General features: G+C 52.8%; 1 protein-coding gene and 2 long non-coding RNA genes across 11 annotated transcripts; all 3 read right to left on the reverse strand.

The window, feature by feature from the left end:
- Nucleotides 1-1,964: 1,964 nt before the first annotated feature.
- LOC145536592 (uncharacterized) lies at nucleotides 1,965-17,198 on the reverse strand. Of its 9 annotated transcripts, none has more exons than XR_014075918.1 (3): nucleotides 3,592-3,627; nucleotides 2,692-2,783; nucleotides 1,965-2,489 (listed from the first exon to the last, which is right to left on the reverse strand). XR_014075918.1 is itself a non-coding variant. In XM_081566099.1 (3 exons), exons 1-3 carry the CDS (start codon nucleotides 16,904-16,906, stop codon nucleotides 2,482-2,484), a joined length of 432 nt encoding a protein of 143 aa, XP_081422225.1. In that variant the 5' UTR covers nucleotides 16,907-17,163; the 3' UTR covers nucleotides 1,965-2,481. The 9 variants fall into 9 exon arrangements, 7 of the variants coding, with proteins under 7 accessions (XP_081422225.1, XP_081422223.1, XP_081422224.1 ...); XM_081566099.1 differs by lacking the exon at nucleotides 3,592-3,627 and adding an exon at nucleotides 16,609-17,163 and having other exon boundaries at nucleotides 2,692-2,817; XM_081566097.1 differs by having other exon boundaries at nucleotides 1,965-2,453; nucleotides 2,692-2,817; nucleotides 3,144-3,627.
- LOC145536593 (uncharacterized) lies at nucleotides 6,056-9,922 on the reverse strand. Its single transcript, XR_014075919.1, has 5 exons — nucleotides 9,680-9,922; nucleotides 9,224-9,400; nucleotides 7,036-8,896; nucleotides 6,577-6,705; nucleotides 6,056-6,397 (listed from the first exon to the last, which is right to left on the reverse strand). It is a non-coding gene; the product is annotated as an uncharacterized LOC145536593 (long non-coding RNA).
- A 2,318-nt stretch (nucleotides 17,199-19,516) lies between the features above and the next one.
- Nucleotides 19,517-20,789, reverse strand: LOC145536594 (uncharacterized). The gene is made up of 3 exons (XR_014075920.1): nucleotides 20,497-20,789; nucleotides 20,038-20,166; nucleotides 19,517-19,858 (listed from the first exon to the last, which is right to left on the reverse strand). It is a non-coding gene; the product is annotated as an uncharacterized LOC145536594 (long non-coding RNA).

Raw genomic sequence — 20,789 nt, forward strand, 5'->3', positions numbered from 1 at the left:
GGCCAGGCCTGAGCCACATGCCCACCCGTGGAATCAAATGTGAAGTCAGCTCTATCACAGTCACAATGGCCTAGAGAAAAGGAAAGGGGCAGTTTTCCAGAGTGACAGCGTACCGGTGCCAAGAGAAGGAAAAGGGACACTGAATTACAAAACCCATCCATGTCCTCGACAGCGGTATAGACTTTGCATCAAATTCATAATCAATTTCCAGTGTTTAAAGGAACGAGACTGGGAACGAATATTTCTTAATCTAACAGTGTGTCCACGCTCAGTCACTCAGTCGTGTCCGACTCTTTGCGACCCCATGGACTGTAGCCCAGCAGGCTCCTCTGTCCATGGGATTTTCCAGGCACGAAGACTGGAGTGGGTTGCCGTTTTCTTCTCCAATTTTATACAGCTCTTAAATATACAATAATATACAATTATAACATACAATATTATACAGCTCTTAAAAAGTACTGCGGATGGCACAGGCTTTGCTGTATCCACCATATGGGCCACTTCTGGGTCAATTCTGGGTGCCCTGTCTGGAAAGGGATGGTCCTTCTCCTTGTAATATAAAGTGCCAATCAACTGTCCAGGTGGATTTTACTACCACTTAAGGGTTCTTGTTTGGCTTCCCAGGTGGTCCAGTGGTCAAGATTCTGCCTGCCAATCCAGGGCACATGGGTTCAGTCCCTGGGCCAGGAATAGCCCACATGCCTGGGGCAGCTAAGCTCGTGTGCCGCAACAACTGAGCGCACCACTGTCTAAAGTCTGTGCTCCTCGACAAGGGAAACCTCTGCAATGAGAAGCCTGAGCACAGCAGTTAGAGAGTAGCCTCTGCTGGCTGCAAGTACAGAAAACCTACACACAGTTAACAAGACGCAGCACAGCCAAAAAAAAAAAGAAAAAAAAATTCATAAATAAAATTTTTAAAAAGAGTCCCTGTTTCCAGCTATAGCCTTCTCGGCCATTGAAGATTTCAGTTAATTAAGTTCCTCCTACACCGAGATCCGCTCTGGTCCTACAGAGTCAATCTTAATAAGTAAGATCCAAAAAGGATCAAACTGTTTCCAAGCAACTTAACAGGATTCCAGAATACAGCTCAAGAAAAGTTTAGGCATAGAAAAATATTAAGCATGCAAGGGAAATTTGATACTGCTTGGCATCCAATCTAAAATTACCAGGAGGCAAAGAAGCAGGAAAATCAAATCCGTTATAACAGAGATCAGCGTGGTGGTGTTCAGTTGCTCAGTCGTGTCTATTTTCAACTCCATGAACTGCGGCAGGCCAGGCTTCCCTGTCCTTCACCATCTCCCAGAACTTGCTCAAACTCACGTCTGGTGTCGTGATGCCATCCAACCATCTCATCTTCTGTCATTCCCTTCTCCTCCTGCCTTCAATATTTCCCAGCATCAGAGTCTTTGCCAGTGAGTTGGATCTTCATATCAGGTGGCCAAAGTGATGGCAGATCTCATTTTAACAGAAATCAGTTAAAATCCATTAATTGGAAAGGAAGAAATAAATGTGCATGTATGTGCCTACAAAACGCTTGTCTAAGAGGGAGTTCCATGGGATCTACAAAAGAGCTATTACAAGTAATCCGTGACTTTAGCAAGGTTTCACGATACAAGGTTACTCTTGAGAGTGCCTTGAACTGCAAGGAGATCAAACTAATCAATCCTAAAGGAAATCAGTCCCGAATATTCATTGGAAGGACGGGTGCTGAAGCCGGAGCGACAACACTTCGGTCAGCAGAAGCCAAAAGCTGACTCACTGGAAAAGACTGTGATGCTGGGAAAGATTTAAGGCAAAAAGAGAAGGGGAGCACAGAAGGTGAGATGGTTAGATAGCACCACCGACTCAAAGGACATGAATTTGAGCCAATTCCAGGAGACAGCGGGGACACAGAGCCTGGTGTGCTACAGTCCATGGGATCGCAAAGACTCACCTGGACACAAAAGACTCAACAACAACAACAACAACATTCTGGTGTTTTATATATAAATGTAACTGTAAAACTGACAAAATATTCCAAAATCAATACCGAATGGCAGTACACAACTTTCTTATTCTCCCACTTCTTACATTGGCTTCCATTATGTTGTACTCCTTGAATACCTGGATCTCAGAACCTCTCCTCCAACTAAAAGACAAATGCAGTATTAGGAAGCGAACCCTCTAAAAATAAAGTCAGAGGCAGCACAGTAGCTCAGTTTTACTTTCTGCAGTTAACAATCACCAAACAAACGATGTGGACCCTGAGCCCCCAAGCAGCAGCACAGGCACAAGATGAAGCCCCATCAAAGTAATTCAGAAAGCAATGCCCTGGGGAAGGACACTTGAGGCTAGGGCACATAGGCTAGGTTTAAGCCCGTCTTCTCTGCTGAGGCTTAGCACGAGGACGGGGCACAAAGCGCTGCAAGGACTGCATCACCATGGAAAGCTGCCCCGCACAGAAGTCGATGGACCTGTGGAGCAGGACAGGGTCTTCAGCAGTCAATCGGCTAAAAGGGAGGGAAAATGAAATTCAAGCTCCTGCCAAGGAGGAGGAAGAGAAGCATGTCCTCCCTCTGTCCCCGCACACCGACAGAGCCCAGAGCACCACACTTCTCCTCTAGGCTTAACCCTCCATTATGGCTCCTCCTGGGCCGAGACTGGCCACCGTCCTCCACTCCCTCCCCAGCCCCGGCCCCCTTTAGAACTTACAGAACCAACATGCAGCCGTTAACATCGAGCTCCCTCCGAAGCGGCCCTGGCAGTTGAGTACGTGGAGTGAGGAAGTGGCGGGCGATGTCCGCCTGTGCGTGCGATGCGAAAAGCACACTGAGGCTGCTGGTGGAGATATGGTTAAGGCACCATCCACATGACTCACGTGGCTTGCACGTCAGGCTCCCTGCTCGTGGAGACTCGCCTTCTCCCACAAGGCCGCCGCCAGATACCCTGGCTATCACTGCCCGACCCTCTGGATCCCTTCAGGTTTCTTTCCGTCACCACCATCCCCTGGCAGCCAGACCACCCCTGACCCATACCCTCCAGCCCCGCAGAGTACCCTCCTCCCACACTTTAGGCCCCGCCACCTGCAACCCCCCAAACTACCCCTAGCGCACACCCCGACCCCTGCGGCCGCCCAGCCCACCGGGGCTCCCAGCATAGGATACCACTGGAGGGCTCGGTTAATCGGAACTCTGGCTCCGGGTGCAGCGTCTCCACCCGGCCCTGGCGCCTGCGGTGCCCCCGGGATCTGTGGCATGGCACCGGCTGCACCACCCGACTCTCCTGCAGCGCTGGGGCCTCTGGGATTAGCCTGGTCACCAGAGCCGCCAGGGACTCCTCGACTGACGGCGTCACCAGGGACAGCTGGGTCGCCAGGGCAATCGTGGCCACCAGCACCACCCTGCACGCCTTGGCCACCACCTGCCGTGCCCGCTGCAGAGGCCACGGCGACTGCGTCTTCATCGGCTGCCCTTGTGGCTCCTCCACCGTGTGCCTCGGACTCCATCTTGAACCCTCTCCCCCACCTCCGCGGCGGGAAAGACTGAACAGTCCCTACAAATACCAGTCCCGGAGTGAGACCTGCAACTCAGCAGAGCGCCCGCGCAAACCCACCCTGGTCCTGCCTCACGATTGGTTCCCACCGACAACGGGTGCCCTGCTGAAGCTTCGCGCATTCACGCACCACGTAGCCCCAACGCGCATGCGCAGACCCATACCCACGAGGTCTGGGCTCTCTTAAGTCAGCCCTGCCTCCGGCCGGGAAACCTGGTAAACGGTTCAGCCGTGAGGCCTCTAGGCGGCGCTCCACCCTTCGGTGTGGGGGCAGCGCCTCAGTGCGCGATGCTCAAACAGACGCTGCCGCCCTCCTCAAGGCGCGTGACTGTTTCCACGCCAAGCCTGCAAACCCCAAGTGAGCCCTGGTCCCTGTGCACCTTCAAGTCTGTGCTGCTGACAGCTTGGCGTCGCTCACAGGTGACCATCCTGCTGAGCGCAGGTCCTTTTCCTTGACTCCCAGAAGGGAGTTGGGCACCCCTGGGTCAGCGCTCGTCTGTCTCTCTGGTGTCTCGCACATAGCTCACATGTCTGTATGTGTGTCTGTGTGCATGATCGCATGAGCGGGTGCATGCCCATGGGCGTGTGTATGGGTGTGCTTGTAAGAGAGAGCGTGTGCACAGATTTATGCACATAGGCATGTGAATGTGCTTATCTGTGTGTGTGCCCGAGAGAGTGCCCTTACACAGGTGCGTGCCCATCAGGTGTGTGCGTGGGTGTGTTTCAGAGAGAGAGCATATGCACAGATTCATGACATAAGCATGTGAGTGTGTCTGTGTGTGGAGGTGCTTGTGCGTGGGCATGTTATGTGTGGTCACGAGTGAGCGTGTGGTCAGGGGCGTGCACATGGGTGTGTGTGTGTGTGTGTGTGCGCTTCAAAGAGGCCACGGTTGGGATGCATTCACGTGGGCATATGTCTCTGTGTGCGTGCTTTCAAGGTGCCTTCACATGGGAGTGGGGTGACCCGGCCCTGGAGGCATGATACGAGGGATGCGGAGCATACTGTGCCCGCCCACCTGGGGAGGGAAGCGGGGGGAGGGGGGGGGACTGCTGTCAGACTCACTGGGGATGGCGTGGGGCTGGGCCGCCTGGGGCTCCAGGCACACAGACTGCAGGGACTCCAGGCTGGGGACTTACATCAGGCCCCCCAGAAGCACCGGTGGGACCGGCTGGACTCAAGGGCCGAGGGAAGGGCAATACCCCCTAGGACACCCCCAGTCTCTTGCCCTCTCCTGCTGGCACAACTCTCATGGCTTTCCCTTCCCCAAGAACAATGTCTTGAGGCTATCCAGAGGGCCGGAGGTACCGGGGGACCTCAACTGGAATGTGACCCTGTGTCTACTGGCCTGCTGGTCCACTTCTGTGTCTAGAAGGGGGTCAAGTCAACAGGCAAGGTACAGCCGGGGGAGACCACGGGGCTGGGGCAGCACTGCCTGGGCGTGGGGTTCATCTGCCAGGGACCACTGGTGCCACGGGAGGTGACTGCATCAGGGGTTGTACTTCAATCCGGTCCCTGAGCCCCACCCCCTGGCCGGAGAGTCCTCGGCCCCCCCAGCAGACTTCCCTCACCCCCACTGGAAGGGAAGAGCCACCAGCAGTGGCTGACCCTTTCCTGTGTGGGGGGCATCCCTGTCCCACCTTTCCACCCTCCCAGTTTCTGTTGATTCTGGCTCCCAGTCAGTTTTAGGGTGTGCAAAGACCTGGTCTACTGCCTATGTGTGTCCCCTGCTCTGTGGCCAAGAGGACACCAGCGGGGAGCCTGGACATGTCAATGTATGGCAGTAACCGCTGTAATATTGTAAAGTAATTAGCCTCCAATTAAAAAGATAAATTAATTTTTAAAAAAAGCAAGAGAGAAGTAAACAGTTAGGTCAGCATTTCTAATTGTTGGAATATAGTAATACTTTAAGGAAATAACCGTTAATGGAAAGATTTATAAATTCCACTAATTCATTAACCATAGTAATGAAAAACGTGGAAACAACTTACATGTTCCATAATGAGATTATTATTGTTGCTGTTGTTTTTATTTAAAGACCCAATTTTACTTTTTTGGCCACGCCACACGACATGTGGGATCGTAGTTCTGCTGCCAGGGACTGAACCTGCAGCCCTTACACTGGAAGTGCATAGTCTTATCCACCGGACTGCCTGGGAAGTCCCAATAATTACATTATCATGCATCTTATATCTATTCAATAACACATTTCTGAAGAGATTTTAGAAAGTGGAAAAGCTAGTATACTAAATGAAAAAAAATTCAGGAAAAAAATTAAAGCTAAACTTGATAACTTCTACATCACATGCTGTTATGTATTTAATGTGCAAGTACACCTAGAAAATATTCTTAAACGTTGACAGTATTTAGTGCTGAACATAGGGCTCGATTTTCATTTTCTGAAATTGTTTTCAATTCCCTTGTAATTGGAATTCAAACATCTGAATTTCAGTACCTTCCCTCTAACACGAGAACAAAGATAAAAAATGTTTTTAAAATCCAGAAGCGCATTAGCTGAAAAGAAACTGGGGCACAAAAAGTGACTCAGCTTTATTTTCTGCTGTAACAAACACTGAAGCACCCCACTCCTCAAGCAGCAGGGCAACAAAGCAAGTGAACCAACAGAGACCAAAGGCCAGTAAAGGCAAAAACTTAGACTCAAATAACAAAGTGGCGATGCCTCTTAGTTTGAATTCCCTATGCCCCGCCGAGCAGGGGACACAAGGTTAGGCCTCAGCCCCTTTCCTCAGCGAGGTGGGAGCCCAAGGCTCCGAATGTTCCGAATCACCAGGGAAAGCTGATCGAGGAATGGGTTCATGGAAAGTCGGATGAAAGCCAGGTCTTCACAGGTCTTCAGCAGTCCATGTACTAAAAGCAGGGAAAAGAAAATCAGGTTAAAGGGAAGATTGCTCCTGTAGGTCCAGGGTACCAACCCCCCTGCTTATACCAAGCCCCTCAGTGTCTCCATCATAGCACGCTTAAGAGGGAGCTCAGACCACAGCACCTGCCACCCCCCACTTCCCAAGGCAAACTCGTCTGGAACTGACACAAGCAGGTCACTGCCATTCACTGCAAATTCCCTCAGAACCAATCCTTGGTGGCGCTGGGCATCTGGGAGCAGAGATCTGCGAGCCATGTCTGCCTCCAGGGGTGACTGGAAAGGCACTCTGAGTGTGCTGGGAGAGACACGGTTAAGGCACCACCCATTACAGAATTTGCTGATTATCTCGGGCTTCCTCGCACCTCAGAGGCCTGCTTTTACCCCAGGATGCCCATCCTCCTGACCACAACCTGAGACCACCCTGAGCTGCCTCCCTAACCCTTCTGTCCATCTTCCCCACCCTCCAGGCTCCTCAGGCCTTGACAACCTCCTTTGCTGCCAGGCTGCCCAGTCCTGCTGCCCCGGATCGCCCCCGTACTCCCTTCTATCCCTTCCTCAGGCTGCCGGCATGTTTCCCTCCACCACACCACTGACCCCGCCCAGAAAGGCTCCCTGAAAAGGATACAGCACCGCCTCTCCACGTCTAGGCCTTACAGCCAAGGGTGCTACATCTCCAGCGGGTCCTAGGCCACCTGGTGCCCGCTCACCCCGGGGACGAGCTCCAGCGTCTTCCATCACCGCTCTTCCTCTGCCAGGCCCACCCCCGCCTTCTGGGGCCCGGGGACGATCCTCACCTTCAGCGCTGCCTGAACCACTCTGGCAAGGAGGTGCTCTGGAGCTATGCTGGTCATCTCGGCCCTCTGCGCCACCGGCACCACCACCCGACGCCTGCATGGCTGCTGTGCGTCTCCCTCAGACGCCAAATAAGGGGCGGAGAGACTGGGCCGCTCACGAAGTCCCTCCCCTTCTGCGCAAGGACGCCAAAAGTGCGCCTGCGCACACAGCCCAGCCACCCACGGGCTGCTATGGAGACCGTGTGAGGCTGGAGGGACTCGGCTCTGTCACAACGCCACGCTCCTTTCAGGTGCCCCCGATGCGCCTGCGCACACGGGCCCCTCCAGTGCCGGCTCAGATGGCGTGGAATGGAGCCCGCCAAGTGTCCACAGAGACGCCACTGAGACACAAATGCCGACTTTCCCGTCTCATGGCCTAAAGCTAGTTCCACAATGCGACTTTCGTTTCTCCAACGTATGCCACAGAAGGGTCTCACTGGACTAAGGTGGGAGTCGAGGGCAAGGGGCCAAGCCACACCACCCACCCTGGTCCCCTTTTTGCCCAGTCCACATCATAGCTGTGTTCTTTGACCGTAGTGATAGCTAGCACTTCCTATGGTCCAAGCGTTTTTTCAAGTGCTTTCATGTGTTCGTCCATCACGTCCGTTTTCAGACAGTATTGCCATGGCACAGGCCTCCCTTGTGGTTCAGCTGCTAAAGAATCTGCCTGCAGTGTGGGAGACCTGGGTTTGATCTCTGGGTTGGGAAGATCCCCTGGAGAAGGGAAAGGCTACCCACTCCAGTATTCAGGCCTGGAAAATTCCGTGGACTGTATAGTCCATGGGGTCGCAAAGAGTCAGACATGACTGAGCGACTTTCACTTCACTTCACTTCATAAAATGAGAAAATACTCCAAAATTAATACTGAATGGCAGTAAACTACTGTCTTATTCTCCGGCTTCTTACATTGTCTTCACTTATGTTGTACTCCTTGAATATCTGCATCTCAGAACTTCCCCTCCAACCAGAAGACAAATAGAGTATTAAGAAGTGCAGAAGCTAAAACTAGTCAGAGAGGGCACAGTAGCTCAGTTTCATTTTCTGCAGTTAACAATCACCAAACAAAGTATGGTGGACCCCGAACCCCCCAGCAGCAGCACAGGCACAAGATGAAGCAGAAATCAATGCCCTCGGGAAGGACACTTGAGGCTAGGGCACATGCGCTAGATTTAACCCTGACTTTCGTGCAGAGGCTTAGTAGAAAGGGCGGGGGGGGGGCGCATAGTGCCGCATGGTCCGCATCACCAGGGAAATCTGCAGACAGAGGGTGATGGACGTCTGGAGCAGGGCATGGTCTTCAGCACTCAATTGGCTAAAATAAGGAGGGAAGATGAAATTCAAGCTCCCGACAAGAAGGAGGAAGTGGAGCATGTCCTTCCTCTGTCCCCGCACACTGACAAGCCCAGAGCACCACATTTCTCCTTTAGGCTTAACCCTCCATTATGGCTCCTCCCGGGCCAAGACGGGCCCTGGCCACTGCCCACCACCCCCTCCCCAGCCTGGGCCCCTGCCCCCTTTAGAACTGACAGAACCAACAAGCAGCCATTAACATTGAGCTCCTTCTGAACTGGCGCTCACAGCGGAGTACTTTGAGACAGGAAGTTGCGGGCGATTTTTGCCTGAGCGAGCGATGCAAAAGGTACGGTGAGAATGCTGGTGGAGATGTGGTTAAGGCACCATCCACATTTCTCATTTTGCCTGTACGTCAAGCTCCCTGCTCACGGAGACCCGCCTTCTCCCACAAGGTCGCCGCTGGACACTTTGGATATCACTGCCCCGACCCTCTGGATCCCTTCAGGTTGCTTTTCCTCACCACCGTGCCCTGGCAGCCAGACCACCCCTGACCCATACCCTTCAGCCCCCCAGAGTATCCTCCTCCTACACTTTAGGCCCCGCTGCCTGCAACCACCCAAACCACCCCTAGCCCACACCCGGAACCCCATGGCCGCCCGGCCCACTGGGGCTCCTGGAATAGGATACAACTGAACTGGTCAGTTACTCAGAACTCTGGCTCTGGGTGCAGTGTCTCTTCCCAACTGTGGTGTCTGAGGTAACCCCAGGATCTGCAGAATGTCACCAACTGCACCACCTGACTCTCCTGCAGCGCTGGGGCCTCTGGGATCACTCAGGTCGCCGGGGTCGCCAGGGACTGTAGGACTGACAGTGTCACCAGGGCCAGCTGGGTCACCAGGGCCATCGCGGCCACCAGCATCACCCAGCACACCTCGGCTGACACGTGCCGTGCCCGCTACAAAGGCCATGGCACCTGCATCTTCATCGGCTGCCCTCGTGGCTCCTCCACCATGTGCCTCGGACTCCATCTTGAACCCCTCTCCCCCTCACTCCGCGTTGGGAAAGACTGAACCCTCCCTATAGAACTGATCCCCGTAGTGCGACATGCAACTCAGCATCGGCAGAGCGCCTGCACAAACACACCCTGGTCCTGCCTCCCGATAGGTTCCCACCAACAGTTGGCTCCCACAGTGGCTGCAGGCTCTCCGGCAATAGGCGCTCCCTGCAGAAGCTTCAAGCGTTCACCCGATGTGTCACCCCAATGAGCCTGCACAGACACACCCACGTGGTCTGGGCCGTCTAAGTCAGCCCTGCCTCAGGCCTGGAAACCTGGTAAACGGCTTAGCCAGGAAGCCGCTGGGTAGCACTCCACCCTTTATTGTGTCCGCAGCTCCTCAGTGCGCATGCTCAAACAGACCCCACCCCACTCCTCAGGGCACGTGCCTGTTTCCCGTCCAAGCCTGCAAACCCCAGTGAGTCCTGGTCCCTGTGCACCTCCAAGACTGCAGTGCTACCAACCTGGCCACGCTCACAGGTGACCATCCTGCTGAGCGCAGGTCCTTGTTATTGACTTCCGGAAGGGAGTCGGGCACCCCTGGGTCAGGGCCGGTCTATCCCTCTGGTGTCCCACACGTAGGTCACGTCAGTGCAAATGTATCTGTGTGCGTGAGTGCATGGGCAGGTGCATGCCCATGGGCGTGTGCATGGGTGTGTTTCTGAGAGAGAGCACGTGCACAGGTTCACACGCATAGGCGTGTGCGTGTGTCTGTTTTTGCAGGTGTCTGCACGTGGGCATGTATGTGGGCAGGAGAGCATGTGGTCAGGTGCATGCACGCGGGCGTGTGAGTGTGCATGTGTGTGTGAAAGAGCACGGGTCAGATTAATGCACATGGGTGTCTCCGTGTGTGTGTGCTTGCACAGGTGCCTTCACATGGGAGTGGGGCGACCCGGCTCTGGAGTCCTGAGACTAGGGGTGTAGAGGGGGCTGTGCCTGCCCGCCTGGGGAGGGAAGCGGGGACTTCTGTGGGACTCACTGGGGACGGCGTGGGGCTGGGCCGCCTGGGGGTCCGGGCACACAGACTGCAGGGACTCCAGGCTGGGGACTTACACCTGGCATCCCAGAAGCACCGGTGGTACTGGCTGGATTAAAGGGCTGCAGGAAGGGCAGTGTTCCCCAAGACACCCCCAGTCTCTTGGCCCTCTGCTGACACAACTCTCATGGGCTTTCCCTCCCCAGGAACCAAGTCTTGGGGCTCGAGGTGCCAGGGGCCCTCAACCGGGAGGTGACCCTGTGTCTGCTGACCTTCTGGGCGCTGGTCTACTTCTGTGTCTGGGAGGGGGTATAGTCAACAAGCAAGGTACAGCCGGGGGTGATGGCGGGGCTGGGGCAGCACTGCCTGGGCGTGGGGTGCATATGCCAGGGAACCGCTGGTGCCACAGGAGGTGACTGGATCCGGGCCACTGCCCGAGGAGGAGGCAGATACTTCAATCCGGGCCCCTTGATCTCCACCCCCTGGCCGGATAGGCCTCTGGGCAGCCCGCCAAATCCCAGGCCAGCAGCCTTCCCCCACCCCCAGTGGAAGGATTCGATTTTCCTGCATTATCATGTTAGCTGTAGGAGTTTTGTAGATGACCTTGATCGGATTAAGAAAGTCTGTTTGTAGTCCTAGTTTTCCGACAGTTTTTATCATAGCGGTGGTTGAACGCTGTCAAATGCTTTTTCGGCATCTTGAGAAATGATCGTATGGCTTTTCTCCTGTTTTGTACTTAATATGATGGATAACACTGGTTGATGGGTTTTTTAATGCATAACCAATCTTTCATTCTTGGGATAGATCTCGTTTGGTCATAAGGCTGTATATGTCGCCGGATTAAATTTGATAACATTTCATATTTTGTGCTTAGCTTAATGAAGGATATTAGCCTGCGGTTCTCTTTTCTTGCAATATCATCATATGGCTTTGGTGTTTTGTAAGACTGGCCTCGGAAAATGATTTGAGAAGTGTTTCCCCTCCTCTGCTTTCTGAAAGAATTTGTATAGGATTGGTGATATTTCTCCTTTAAATATTTCATAGCGTTCCCTAGTTAAGTCACGTGGGCCTGGAGTTTTCTGTTCCGTATCTTTGATCGATTTAGGGATATTTAGGTTTCCCACTTCCTTCTTGAGTTAGTTTTGGGAATTTGTGTCATTCAAGGAATTTGTTATTTTCATCTACATTGGCAAACGTATTCGCAGACATTGTTCCTAATGTGCTGTGGTTGCTTGCACAATCCTGTCCGTCGCTGCGCGACCCCGTGGACCGTGGCCTGCCGGGTTCCTCTGTCCACAGGTATTGTCCAGGCCAGAATACTGGAGGGGGGTTCCCATGCCCTCCTTCAGGGGATCTCTCCAACCCAGGGATCGAACCCCGGTCTCCTGCATTGCAGGCGGATTCTTGACCTTCTGAGCCACTAGGGAAGCCCAAGAATACTGGAGTGGCTAGCCTATCCCTTCTCCAGGGGATCTTCCCAACCCAGGAGTGTAACTGGGGTCTCCTGCATTGCCAGTGGATTCTTTGCCAGCTGAGCTACCAGGGAAGCCCTTAAACCACCTGGTCTGTGGTATTTTATTATTATTCTGTTATGCCATGCTACGCGGACAAATGGGCTTCCAAGGTGGCTCAGTGGTAAAATAATCTGCCTGCCAAGCAGTAGATGTGAGTTCAGTCCTTGGTTCGGGAAGATCCCCTGAAGAAGGAAATGGCAACCCACTCCAGTATGCTTGCCTGGAAAACCCCACGGACACAGACAGAGGAGCCTGGTGGGCTACAGTTCATTGGGTTGCAAAAGAGTTGGGCACAGTTTAGCGACTAAACAACAAGCTGACAAATTCAGGGTAGGCAGGACAAAAGTGGACACTTTCATACCCAACTGGTTCGAGTCAAATCGATGCAACCGTTTTGGAGGGCATGGGGATATGTATAAAACATATTTGGGAATATGTGTAAAACATTTCAAAAAGAGATTACTTTTTCACCCAACAACCCTCCTTTTTAGCTCAGAATTATTGTACATAGTGTGCTGGTGGTAGTGGTCTGGTCACTCAGTCATGTCCGACTCTTGCAACTCCACAGACCGTAGCCCAGCAGGCTCCTCTGCCCATGGGATTTCTCAGGCAAGAATACTGGCGTGGTTTGCCATTTCCTTGTCCACATAATATGTTACACAAAAGCAAATGTACCAGGATGTCCATTTCAGCATTGTTTGTAATACTGAAAAACTGCAAACAGCCTAAAGGCCTAGTTACAAGAGACTGGTGAAAATAACTATGGATTACACATTCTGAGGGATATTAGACAGCTCTTACAAGTACTGCGGATGGCACAGGCTTTGCTGTATCCACCATATGGCCCACTTCTGGGTCAATTCTGGGTGCCCTGTCTGGAAAGGGATGGTCCTTCTCCTTATGCCCTTCCACCAGCTGCCCCTTGCAGTGTCCCTCTCCTCCTTTGACTTGTCTCTTTTTCAACCATGATATGAGTTGATGAGCAAGCAGCTAATCGCTTAACAAGAAAAGAGGCCTGTTTCTACCTTGAAGTAATAAATAAGGGCCAAGTCTTCAGACCGCATTAGTTACGTAAGAAAGAAAAGTATGATCCTTCAATTCACGAAGGGTCCAGCCTTGCTATTGCAAGTGAAAAATGAGTGGAACGAAAACGACCAAAATTGCCACTTTAGTTTTTAAGCCAAAGGGAGAGCTTCTGGGTCTGGGTAACTACCAGATACAGAGGTAGTTTCTGTCTTCAGGCATGGCTGGGCCCAGCATTTTGTCCCGGAGATTTGCCTTCTTGCTCCAACTCCCCCTCTGTCCTTTGCCAGCCTGCCTCCCCTAGAGAATCAAAGTGTCACTGGTTGGATGATATCACCACAGCAGGAGGAATGTGGTCCTCCAATGGCCAGGCCTGAGCCACATGCCCACCCGTGGAATCAAATGTGAAGTCAGCTCTATCACAGTCACAATGGCCTAGAGAAAAGGAAAGGGGCAGTTTTCCAGAGTGACAGCGTACCGGTGCCAAGAGAAGGAAAAGGGACACTGAATTACAAAACCCATCCATGTCCTCGACAGCGGTATAGACTTTGCATCAAATTCATAATCAATTTCCAGTGTTTAAAGGAACGAGACTGGGAACGAATATTTCTTAATCTAACAGTGTGTCCACGCTCAGTCACTCAGTCGTGTCCGACTCTTTGCGACCCCATGGACTGTAGCCCAGCAGGCTCCTCTGTCCATGGGATTTTCCAGGCACGAAGACTGGAGTGGGTTGCCGTTTTCTTCTCCAATTTTATACAGCTCTTAAATATACAATAATATACAATTATAACATACAATATTATACAGCTCTTAAAAAGTACTGCGGATGGCACAGGCTTTGCTGTATCCACCATATGGGCCACTTCTGGGTCAATTCTGGGTGCCCTGTCTGGAAAGGGATGGTCCTTCTCCTTGTAATATAAAGTGCCAATCAACTGTCCAGGTGGATTTTACTACCACTTAAGGGTTCTTGTTTGGCTTCCCAGGTGGTCCAGTGGTCAAGATTCTGCCTGCCAATCCAGGGCACATGGGTTCAGTCCCTGGGCCAGGAATAGCCCACATGCCTGGGGCAGCTAAGCTCGTGTGCCGCAACAACTGAGCGCACCACTGTCTAAAGTCTGTGCTCCTCGACAAGGGAAACCTCTGCAATGAGAAGCCTGAGCACAGCAGTTAGAGAGTAGCCTCTGCTGGCTGCAAGTACAGAAAACCTACACACAGTTAACAAGACGCAGCACAGCCAAAAAAAAAAAGAAAAAAAAATTCATAAATAAAATTTTTAAAAAGAGTCCCTGTTTCCAGCTATAGCCTTCTCGGCCATTGAAGATTTCAGTTAATTAAGTTCCTCCTACACCGAGATCCGCTCTGGTCCTACAGAGTCAATCTTAATAAGTAAGATCCAAAAAGGATCAAACTGTTTCCAAGCAACTTAACAGGATTCCAGAATACAGCTCAAGAAAAGTTTAGGCATAGAAAAATATTAAGCATGCAAGGGAAATTTGATACTGCTTGGCATCCAATCTAAAATTACCAGGAGGCAAAGAAGCAGGAAAATCAAATCCGTTATAACAGAGATCAGCGTGGTGGTGTTCAGTTGCTCAGTCGTGTCTATTTTCAACTCCATGAACTGCGGCAGGCCAGGCTTCCCTGTCCTTCACCATCTCCCAGAACTTGCTCAAACTCACGTCTGGTGTCGTGATGCCATCCAACCATCTCATCTTCTGTCATTCCCTTCTCCTCCTGCCTTCAATATTTCCCAGCATCAGAGTCTTTGCCAGTGAGTTGGATCTTCATATCAGGTGGCCAAAGTGATGGCAGATCTCATTTTAACAGAAATCAGTTAAAATCCATTAATTGGAAAGGAAGAAATAAATGTGCATGTATGTGCCTACAAAACGCTTGTCTAAGAGGGAGTTCCATGGGATCTACAAAAGAGCTATTACAAGTAATCCGTGACTTTAGCAAGGTTTCACGATACAAGGTTACTCTTGAGAGTGCCTTGAACTGCAAGGAGATCAAACTAATCAATCCTAAAGGAAATCAGTCCTGAATATTCATTGGAAGGACGGGTGCTGAAGCCGGAGCGACAACACTTCGGTCAGCAGAAGCCAAAAGCTGACTCACTGGAAAAGACTGTGATGCTGGGAAAGATTTAAGGCAAAAAGAGAAGGGGAGCACAGAAGGTGAGATGGTTAGATAGCACCACCGACTCAAAGGACATGAATTTGAGCCAATTCCAGGAGACAGCGGGGACACAGAGCCTGGTGTGCTACAGTCCATGGGATCGCAAAGACTCACCTGGACACAAAAGACTCAACAACAACAACAACATTCTGGTGTTTTATATATAAATGTAACTGTAAAACTGACAAAATATTCCAAAATCAATACCGAATGGCAGTACACAACTTTCTTATTCTCCCACTTCTTACATTGTCTTCCATTATGTTGTACTCCTTGAATACCTGGATCTCAGAACCTCTCCTCCAACTAAAAGACAAATGCAGTATTAGGAAGCGAACCCTCTAAAAATAAAGTCAGAGGCAGCACAGTAGCTCAGTTTTACTTTCTGCAGTTAACAATCACCAAACAAACGATGTGGACCCTGAGCCCCCAAGCAGCAGCACAGGCACAAGATGAAGCCCCATCAAAGTAATTCAGAAAGCAATGCCCTGGGGAAGGACACTTGAGGCTAGGGCACATAGGCTAGGTTTAAGCCCGTCTTCTCTGCTGAGGCTTAGCAGGAGGAGGGGGCACAAAGTGCTGCAAGGACTGCATCACCACGGAAAGCTGCCCCACACAGAAGTCGATGGACCTGCGGAGCAGGCCAGGGTCTTCAGCAGTCAATCGGCTAAAAGGGAGGGAAAATGAAATTCAAGCTCCTGCCAAGGAGGAGGAAGAGAAGCATGTCCTCCCTCTGTCCCCGCACACCGACAGAGCCCGGAGCACCACACTTCTCCTCTAGGCTTAACCCTCCATTATGGCTCCTCCTGGGCCGAGACTGGCCACCGTCCTCCACTCCCTCCCCAGCCCCGGCCCCCTTTAGAACTTACAGAACCAACATGCAGCCGTTAACATTGAGCTCCCTCCGAATCGGCCCTGGCAGTTGAGTACGTGGAGTCAGGAGGTGGCGGGCGATGTCCGCCTGTGCGTGCGATGCGAAAAGCACATTGAGGCTGCTGGTGGAGATATGGTTAAGGCACCATCCACATGACTCACGTGGCTTGCACGTCAGGCTCCCTGCTCGTGGAGACTCGCCTTCTCCCACAAGGCCGCCGCCAGATACCCTGGCTATCACTGCCCGACCCTCTGGATCCCTTCAGGTTTCTTTCCGTCACCACCATCCCCTGGCAGCCAGACCACCCCTGACCCATACCCTCCAGCCCCGCAGAGTACCCTCCTCCCACGCTTTAGGCCCCGCCACCTGCAACCCCCCAAACTACCCCTAGCGCACACCCCGACCCCTGCGGCCGCCCAGCCCACCGGGGCTCCCAGCATAGGATACCACTGGAGGGCTCGGTTAATCGGAACTCTGGCTCCGGGTGCAGCGTCTCCACCCGGCCCTGGCGCCTGCGGTGCCCCCGCGATCTGTGGCATGGCACCGGCTGCACCACCCGACTCTCCTGCAGCGCTGGGGCCTCTGGGATTAGCCTGGTCACCAGAGCCGCCAGGGACTCCTCGACTGACGGCGTCACCAGGGACAGCTGGGTCGCCAGGGCAATCGTGGCCACCAGCACCACCCTGCACGCCTTGGCCACCACCTGCCGTGCCCGCTGCAGAGGCCACGGCGACTGCGTCTTCATCGGCTGCCCTTGTGGCTCCTCCACCGTGTGCCTCGGACTCCATCTTGAACCCTCTCCCCCACCTCCGCGGCGGGAAAGACTGAACAGTCCCTACAAATACCAGTCCCGGAGTGAGACCTGCAACTCAGCAGAGCGCCCGCGCAAACCCACCCTGGTCCTGCCTCACGATTGGTTCCCACCGACAACGGGTGCCCTGCTGAAGCTTCGCGCATTCACGCACCACGTAGCCCCAACGCGCATGCGCAGACCCATACCCACGAGGTCTGGGCTCTCTTAAGTCAGCCCTGCCTCCGGCCGGGAAACCTGGTAAACGGTTCAGCCGTGAGGCCTCTAGGCGGCGCTCCACCCTTCGGTGTGGGGGCAGCGCCTCAGTGCGCGATGCTCAAACAGACGCTGCCGCCCTCCTCAAGGCGCGTGACTGTTTCCACGCCAAGCCTGCAAACCCCAAGTGAGCCCTGGTCCCTGTGCACCTTCAAGTCTGTGCTGCTGACAGCTTGGCGTCGCTCACAGGTGACCATCCTGCTGAGCGCAGGTCCTTTTCCTTGACTCCCAGAAGGGAGTTGGGCACCCCTGGGTCAGCGCTCGTCTGTCTCTCTGGTGTCTCGCACATAGCTCACATGTCTGTATGTGTGTCTGTGTGCATGATCGCATGAGCGGGTGCATGCCCATGGGCGTGTGTATGGGTGTGCTTGTAAGAGAGAGCGTGTGCACAGATTTATGCACATAGGCGTGTGAATGTGCTTATCTGTGTGTGTGCCCGAGAGAGTGCCCTTACACAGGTGCGTGCCCATCAGGTGTGTGCGTGGGTGTGTTTCAGAGAGAGAGCATATGCACAGATTCATGACATAAGCATGTGAGTGTGTCTGTGTGTGGAGGTGCTTGTGCGTGGGCATGTATGTGTGGTCACGAGAGAGCGTGTGGTCAGGGGCGTGCACATGGGTGTGTGTGTGTGTGTGTGTGTGCTTCAAAGAGGCCACGGTTGGGATGCATTCACGTGGGCATATGTCTCTGTGTGCATGCTTTCAAGGTGCCTTCACATGGGAGTGGGGTGACCCGGCCCTGGAGGCATGATACGAGGGATGCGGAGCATACTGTGCCCGCCCACCTGGGGAGGGAAGCGGGGGGGGGGGGGACTGCTGTCAGACTCACTGGGGATGGCGTGGGGCTGGGCCGCCTGGGGCTCCAGGCACACAGACTGCAGGGACTCCAGGCTGGGGACTTACATCAGGACCCCCAGAAGCACCGGTGGGACCGGCTGGACTCAAGGGCCGAGGGAAGGGCAATACCCCCTAGGACACCCCCAGTCTCTTGCCCTCTCCTGCTGGCACAACTCTCATGGCTTTCCCTTCCCCAAGAACAATGTCTTGAGGCTATCCAGAGGGCCGGAGGTACCGGGGGACCTCAACTGGAATGTGACCCTGTGTCTACTGGCCTGCTGGTCCACTTCTGTGTCTAGAAGGGGGTCAAGTCAACAGGCAAGGTACAGCCGGGGGAGACCACGGGGCTGGGGCAGCACTGCCTGGGCGTGGGGTTCATCTGCCAGGGACCACTGGTGCCACGGGAGGTGACTGCATCAGGGGTTGTACTTCAATCCGGTCCCTGAGCCCCACCCCCTGGCCGGAGAGTCCTCGGCCCCCCCAGCAGACTTCCCTCACCCCCACTGGAAGGGAAGAGCCACCAGCAGTGGCTGACCCTTTCCTGTGTGGGGGGCATCCCTGTCCCACCTTTCCACCCTCCCAGTTTCTGTTGATTCTGGCTCCCAGTCAGTTTTAGGGTGTGCAAAGACCTGGTCTACTGCCTATGTCTGTCCCCTGCTCTGTGGCCAAGAGGACACCAGCGGGGAGCCTGGACATGTCAATGTATGGCAGTAACCGCTGTAATATTGTAAAGTAATTAGCCTCCAATTAAAAAGATAAATTAATTTTTTAAAAAAGCAAGAGAGAAGTAAACAGTTAGGTCAGCATTTCTAATTGTTGGAATATAGTAATACTTTAAGGAAATAACCGTTAATGGAAAGATTTATAAATTCCACTAATTCATTAACCATAGTAATGAAAAACGTGGAAACAACTTACATGTTCCATAATGAGATTATTATTGTTGCTGTTGTTTTTATTTAAAGACCCAATTTTACTTTTTTGGCCACGCCACACGACATGTGGGATCGTAGTTCTGCTGCCAGGGACTGAACCTGCAGCCCTTACACTGGAAGTGCATAGTCTTATCCACCGGACTGCCTGGGAAGTCCCAATAATTACATTATCATGCATCTTATATCTATTCAATAACACATTTCTGAAGAGATTTTAGAAAGTGGAAAAGCTAGTATACTAAATGAAAAAAAATTCAGGAAAAAAATTAAAGCTAAACTTGATAACTTCTACATCACATGCTGTTATGTATTTAATGTGCAAGTACACCTAGAAAATATTCTTAAACGTTGACAGTATTTAGTGCTGAACATAGGGCTCGATTTTCATTTTCTGAAATTGTTTTCAATTCCCTTGTAATTGGAATTCAAACATCTGAATTTCAGTACCTTCCCTCTAACACGAGAACAAAGATAAAAAATGTTTTTAAAATCCAGAAGCGCATTAGCTGAAAAGAAACTGGGGCACAAAAAGTGACTCAGCTTTATTTTCTGCTGTAACAAACACTGAAGCACCCCACTCCTCAAGCAGCAGGGCAACAAAGCAAGTGAACCAACAGAGACCAAAGGCCAGTAAAGGCAAAAACTTAGACTCAAATAACAAAGTGGCGATGCCTCTTAGTTTGAATTCCCTATGCCCCGCCGAGCAGGGGACACAAGGTTAGGCCTCAGCCCCTTTCCTCAGCGAGGTGGGAGCCCAAGGCTCCGAATGTTCCGAATCACCAGGGAAAGCTGATCGAGGAATGGGTTCATGGAAAGTCGGATGAAAGCCAGGTCTTCACAGGTCTTCAGCAGTCCATGTACTAAAAGCAGGGAAAAGAAAATCAGGTTAAAGGGAAGATTGCTCCTGTAGGTCCAGGGTACCAACCCCCCTGCTTATACCAAGCCCCTCAGTGTCTCCATCATAGCACGCTTAAGAGGGAGCTCAGACCACAGCACCTGCCACCCCCCACTTCCCAAGGCAAACTCGTCTGGAACTGACACAAGCAGGTCACTGCCATTCACTGCAAATTCCCTCAGAACCAATCCTTGGTGGCGCTGGGCATCTGGGAGCAGAGATCTGCGAGCCATGTCTGCCTCCAGGGGTGACTGGAAAGGCACTCTGAGTGTGCTGGGAGAGACACGGTTAAGGCACCACCCATTACAGAATTTGCTGATTATCTCGGGCTTCCTCGCACCTCAGAGGCCTGCTTTTACCCCAGGATGCCCATCCTCCTGACCACAACCTGAGACCACCCTGAGCTGCCTCCCTAACCCTTCTGTCCATCTTCCCCACCCTCCAGGCTCCTCAGGCCTTGACAACCTCCTTTGCTGCCAGGCTGCCCAGTCCTGCTGCCCCGGATCGCCCCCGTACTCCCTTCTATCCCTTCCTCAGGCTGCCGGCATGTTTCCCTCCACCACACCACTGACCCCGCCCAGAAAGGCTCCCTGAAAAGGATACAGCACCGCCTCTCCACGTCTAGGCCTTACAGCCAAGGGTGCTACATCTCCAGCGGGTCCTAGGCCACCTGGTGCCCGCTCACCCCGGGGACGAGCTCCAGCGTCTTCCATCACCGCTCTTCCTCTGCCAGGCCCACCCCCGCCTTCTGGGGCCCGGGGACGATCCTCACCTTCAGCGCTGCCTGAACCACTCTGGCAAGGAGGTGCTCTGGAGCTATGCTGGTCATCTCGGCCCTCTGCGCCACCGGCACCACCACCCGACGCCTGCATGGCTGCTGTGCGTCTCCCTCAGAC

The sequence above is a fragment of the Giraffa tippelskirchi genome, chromosome X (genome assembly GCF_054371585.1).
Source record: "Giraffa tippelskirchi isolate mGirTip1 chromosome X, T2T-mGirTip1v1.2.pri, whole genome shotgun sequence".
NCBI lineage: Eukaryota > Metazoa > Chordata > Mammalia > Artiodactyla > Giraffidae > Giraffa > Giraffa tippelskirchi.